General features: G+C 43.5%; 1 protein-coding gene across 2 annotated transcripts in view; it reads right to left on the bottom strand.

Annotated features, from left to right (window-relative positions):
• Positions 1-328: 328 nt before the first annotated feature.
• Positions 329-6000, bottom strand: part of NUDT3 (nudix hydrolase 3) — a 118578-nt gene continuing 112906 nt past the window's right edge. For both annotated transcript variants that reach the window (XM_055571669.1, XM_055571668.1), the window contains one exon: positions 329-2085. In XM_055571669.1, coding sequence (XP_055427644.1) covers positions 1907-2085 — 179 coding nt within the window. In that variant the 3' untranslated portion in view covers positions 329-1906. The remainder of the gene's footprint in view (positions 2086-6000) is intronic.

Here is a 6000-nt window from a genome sequence, read left to right as displayed (position 1 = left end):
ATGCTCTAAATCAGGCGATAAGTAGCAGTGTGTTCATTTCAAGTAGAACACGTGGACAGTGAGTTGGCATTTAGACTCAAATCCCATGGTGCTTTCTATCCACTGGGACCCTTCCGTGGGGACAGGATGCCTTTCCCAGAGGTAGAGTGGTGCTAAGGAAACTGCCAGCCCTGCTTTTTGGCTCTGTGTTTTAAGACTGGGAGAGAAGATGCAAACTGAGAATTGATAGCAAATTAAAGTTCAACTGACGTTCCCCAAAACGTTGAACATTAAATGACCAGGCCTACCAGATATACACATTTCTTTTAGCGGGAGGGAAGAACAAAAGTTTTTCAAAGTTTGAGTATTTATTAGACTTTTTAAATAAAGAGAACTACGATTTTAATTTCACATCTCAGCCGTGTTTTGACAAAGGAGATGCCACTAACAGTTTAGCAATAAACTCCTGTCTCAAAGCCAGGGATTGATCAGGGTCCCCCCGCTCCACCCTCAGTCTCTAGACCCTTTTCTGCGTGCTTGTCTACTAAACAACACAACTGGCAAATGAAGCCAGCATCCAACCTGTATCAAAAACCAACAAGACAGTCTGCAGTGAGCCAATGCATTATGTAGCCGTTCTAGTAAATGATTAAGCATTCTCCCGTACCACTTCTCAGCAGACGATGGACCTTTCACATCCTGGTGGGAGACAAATTTAATATTTCTGAGCATGTTCCATGGTGCAATTACAAGTGCTATAACATTACAAAGACAAGCAAACATCTGAATTTTCCTCCTGTGTACTTTTCAGGAACATAACATGGTTACCCAGAATGGGACAGGGCTGTGCAGCTGCGCCTGCCAAGCACAGCTGGATGCTTCCGGCACAAGGACCATGTCCAGCTCCGTGCAGTGTAAGGCATGGACGCACAGGGAGAGAGGCCGCTGTAGGCGGTAAGTAGCATTATGGAAAAAACTTCCAAACCAGCAGGAGAGAAACAGTGCTCGACGCTCCAGTTTTTTTGATAGTAATCCCAAGAATCCAGTTCAAATCCCTATTGTCAACACGTAGGGAGGAATTCAATTTCTAGCATTGTTTCTCCGGATCTGAGCTGAGGCCATTTGCTCCTGGCTTGGTAATAAAAAAGAAAATAGGTTTCTTCCTGTTTCTTTCTTGGCGTGGAAACACAGCTTCGAGAAGAGAAGGCATGAGTCCTGGGAGACTATGAAGTAGCTAAACCCTTTCCGGACCCTATGTAACTACACCAGCAACTGGGGAAAGGAGAGGGCGGGGAAACTCACCTAGCCACTAGCATCAAAAATGAAAAAGCAAATGAATTGTGAGGCTCTCCACTTCAGAAACACCCCAATTTAAAAAGTAAAACCTTGAAAAATTAAAAAACAAATGCCTCTTCTAAAAGTCATTTATTTACATATTATATGTCCAGTATATAATGTGTAGATAAATGCACCCTGCAGTGAAAGTGACCAACCTACTGGACTGAAGAGCACATCATGGGACAAATTCTTGAAAGGTTTCATCTCATATTGGATATCTTTTAATAAAAAAAAAAAATCTGGCCAGGGCTGGGATGAGACAAACAGGAACACTTCAGAATCCAAGGCAGAGGGAAGGCTGTTTGCCTCTTTAGAGAGTTGTAGGGGTGTGAAAAGGGAGAGACAGATCATGCACAAAAGTACTTACAAATTACATACCCAACCCCCACCCCCTCAATAAAAAGAGAAGAAAAAGCCCCATCACTTAACACCAAACAGCAACATTATCAATAAACCCCTTCTCTGCTGCCCATCATGCCTTATTTGAAAGAGGAGGTCTGTGAGGAGAGGTGAAAGAGCAAGGGTGAGAGGGAAGACCTGCACTTCAGTCTCATTTCCAATTTTCACTTCTCTTACAGGAAATCTTCAGTCATCTGATGCCCGGCATCGAGCTCTGAGCAGATACTGAGTATGTGGGGGCCACGAGCGGGGTGCCGTTGTTGGCTGAGTAGCCTTGTCTCAACGTTTCAAAATACGAGGCCTGCACCGGTTTGTGACACTGCAGCACTTTTATGGCATCTTCTATTTTAAACCATTCCCGCTTCCTTCCTGTGGAGGCAGAGAGTAAAAGAAATTAGTACAAAAGGGAAGCAGCAGCAGGTTTCTGATCCTGTAACTTTTGAGAAAACGCAGGGAAAAAACCCACAGAAATGACTGTCATTAATGCTCTTCTTTTCTTTTTAAAGTTATTTATTTATTTATGGCTGCACTGGGTCTCGCTGCTGCGCGAGGGCTGTCTCTAGCTGCAGACAGTGGGGGCAATACTCCACTGCAGTGCGCAGGCTTCTCGTTGGGGCTGGTTCTCATGCTGCAGGGGCTCTAGGGCGTGCATGCTTCAGTAGCTGTTCCAAGGCACGTGGAATGTTCCTAGACCAGGGATCAAACTCATGTTGCCTGCACTGGTAGGCAGACTCTTAACTGCTAGACCACCAGCAAAGTCCTTCTTTCCTTTTTTAAACTGAAGTACAAATGACCCACAACACAGTATATGAGTTCCAGGTATACAACACAGTGATCTGACGTTTCTGTTGCTGTTGTTGTTCAGGTGCTAAATTGTGTACAAGTCTTTGCAACCCCATGGATGCAGCATGCCAGGCTTCTCTGTACTTCACTATTTCCTGGAGTTTGCTCAAACTAATGTCCATTAAGTCGGTGACGCCATCCAACCATGTCTCATCCTGTTGCTCCCTTCTCCTCGTGCCTTCGATCTTCCCCAGCAGCAGGGTCATTTCCAATGACTTAGCTCTTCTCATCAGGTGACCTCCATCATAGCTCAGTAAAGAATCTGCCTACAACGCAGGACACTCGGGATTGACTCCTGGGTCTGGACGATACCCTGGAGAAGGAAATGGCAATCCACTCCAGTATTCTTGCCTGGAAAATCCCATGGACAGAGGAGCCTGGCTGGCTACAGTCCATGGAGTCACAAGAGTCGGACACAACTTAGCAACTCAACCACCACCACCACCATTAGGCAGCTGAAGTACTGGAGCTTCAGCTTCAACTTCAGTCCTTCCCATGAATATTTGTGTTCACATTGACTGATATTTCTACATAGTACAAAAGAGCCAGAATAGTTATCAACATTTAATAAATATATTTTTCCTATTTTCTTTTCTAACAAGGGTGACGGAAGCACACTTTGTATGTGTCAAATACTATACCAATGCCTAATGCAGAAAACAGGTAAGAAATCTGAAAACTGAAGAACTGAGACTAATGGTGTGAAACTTGTACTCTAGAAAGAACCACTGCTAGCTGTTTCTCCGGCTCCTAGGCCTCTGGCCTTCCGTGGCTGACACATACGTGCCTGAAGCCCAGCCAGCATTCCCATCTCCCGCAAAAATAGACATGAAGCTAATGCAGCTTCCAGAATTACTGGGATGGCTGACCTGTAACCAGGTATTTATTTTAAAAATCCTGTCTAAGAGTGATATATCTGGGATTTCCGTGATTGTCTACTGGTTAGGAATCCACCTTGCAATGCAAGGGACACGAGTTTGATCCCTGATAGGGAAACTAAGATCCCACACGCCAAGGAGCAACTGAGCCCAAGAACCACAACTAGAGAGCCTGTGTGCCACAATAAAGATCCCACACGATGCAACTAAGACCCAACACAGCCAAATATAAATAACAAAAAAAAAAGATGCTGAAAGGGATAGTTGGAAAAAAAAAAAAAGGGTGGACTTCCCAGGTAGTACAGAGGATAAGAATTGCCTCCCGATGAAGGGAACACAGGTTTGATTGCTGGTCCAGGAAGATTCCACATGTTGCGAAGCAACTAAGCCTGTGAGCCATGACTACTGAGCTCGTGTGCTGCAACCAGTGGAGCCTGAGTGCCTGGAGCCTGTGCTCCACAAGAGAAGACACCACAGTGAGACGCCCAAGCACAGCAACGAAGAGGAGCGCCCGCTCGCTGCAACCAGAAAAAGCCTGGGCACAGCACTGAAGACCCAGCGCTGAAGACCCAGCGCAGACAAAAGTAAATAAAAAGAGTGATGTATCTACAGTAAAGAAAATATTTTCTTAAAAAGAGGAAAATATAATCTCAATACAATTACTATTAACTTTTCAGTGTATTTCAAAAATTTTTTCAAATGCATGTTTTAAAATCCTTTATTACTTTTTCTCTGACAAAGCTAACAAAAGATCATTGGTTAAAACTGGGAAAAACAGAAGCAAGCATAAAGAACAAGATAATTACCTGTAACCTTACAAACCAGAAGTAACTACTCTTAATACCTTAGTGCATTTGCTTATCTTTCACCTTATTTGAGAAAGACACAGCTATCTCAAAAATTATAATTGGGATCATGCTTTAAGGTGCTCCGAATTCCTCGGAGGCCCTGACAGAGTGCTCCTGTTGGGAACATGGACGCTGATGCTAATCTGCTGGGCTCCAGTCATATCAAAGGCTCTAATCAGCCACCAAGGCTTGGGCAAGTTACTGAACCTCTCTGTGCCCCTCTTTCCTCCTCTATAAAACAGAGATAATCAACAGTACTTATCTCACAAGTCTACTGTGAGGGGTAATACGTCAAGCATTTGAACAATACCTGGCACAAAGTACATGCTGTAAGACCATGCGTTATTATGGTTGTTGCTGCTGCTTTTCCACTTCACGCTGCTTCTTAAGCACTCTTCTCAGTATGACATGTAGTGGTTGTGTTACACTGTCTAGCATGGATGTAACGTCATTCACTTAACTATTTCTCCACCACTGGACATCAACAGCCTGCTATTTTAATTATTATAAAGAATGCTACAATTAAAAAAAATCTGAATGGCTAGTGACATGCCAAACAGCCTTCCAGAAAGGATGTGCTGATCCCCAATCCTGCTTCTGTGCTGGAATGTCAGTTTCACCACACTCCTGCCAGCACTGTTAACTGCTGTTTGTCACTGCCAATTCTTTAGGTGAAAACCAGTACCTCATCTTTGTTTTCATTTCAAATTCCTATTTTGATGTAGCCTTAATTAGTATACACATAATTCTATACCCTGTTTTCATTCACCTACTCAGTCTCATAAGCACTTCTCCATGGCACACAGCTTTCATAAGCATGTGTGTAACAGCTGCCTAACATTCCATCAGATGAATGGACCTTGGATCACTTGTCATTCACTGACCTGTATATTTTAAGACACAATTTTTCACCTGAAAATGGCTTATGTGAAGAAAGGCTAACAGGCTTATTCCCTGTTAGCTATCTAAAACGTATTTTAGATAGTTTCATTAGGGTCAATTCTCAGCAGGAGCACAGGTGACGGGCTTGTTTGGTTGTTAACAGAGCAATGGTGCCTTAAAAATGAGTATCACAAGTGTACAACTCGGACCCAACAGAGTAGTCTGAGGACAGGGCCTGCCACACCACACTCATCTCTGGCCCCAGCACCAGCTATCAAAGAGTCTATTTTTAATACCCCCTCACCAAATTTATTTATACTTAAGCTTACTGCATTCTTATCAAATACAAAGCAACTAAAAACTGAAAGGCCGTGAAATGTCCAGATCAACAGTGCTGAGAGGCACGATGGTGAAGCACGTGCTAACAACAGAGAAGTTCTGATAAGTAAATTCTATTTGCCAAAGTTATAACGGAAAGTAAATTAATTTTATGTTTTTCTACGCTTTTCCTTCAGAGCTCAAAGATTAAAACCATGAACCAATCATTAAATCACCTCACTTTTTAGGTCAAAAGATATATATATATATATACACACAACCGATCTGGGATCACTGAAAATGGCTCCTTAGGAGAAAAGGCGAGTTCACCTCAAGGGTAACATGAATGTAACCGGTAGTTTCCAGGTACTCCCACCACTCTGCACCTACTACACAGCTCTGGAGGGAGGGCTCACACCACTGAAGTCAGTTTCCTCCAACAATATGAATAAGCATCGCAACAGCAGCTGCAGCCCTGCTCTCACTGGGGTCAGTGGCCAACAGAAAGCCTAGCA

The sequence above is a fragment of the Bubalus kerabau genome, chromosome 3, assembly GCF_029407905.1.
Source record: "Bubalus kerabau isolate K-KA32 ecotype Philippines breed swamp buffalo chromosome 3, PCC_UOA_SB_1v2, whole genome shotgun sequence".
Lineage (NCBI taxonomy): Eukaryota > Metazoa > Chordata > Mammalia > Artiodactyla > Bovidae > Bubalus > Bubalus kerabau.
This window is presented reverse-complemented; position numbering and strand designations above follow the sequence as displayed.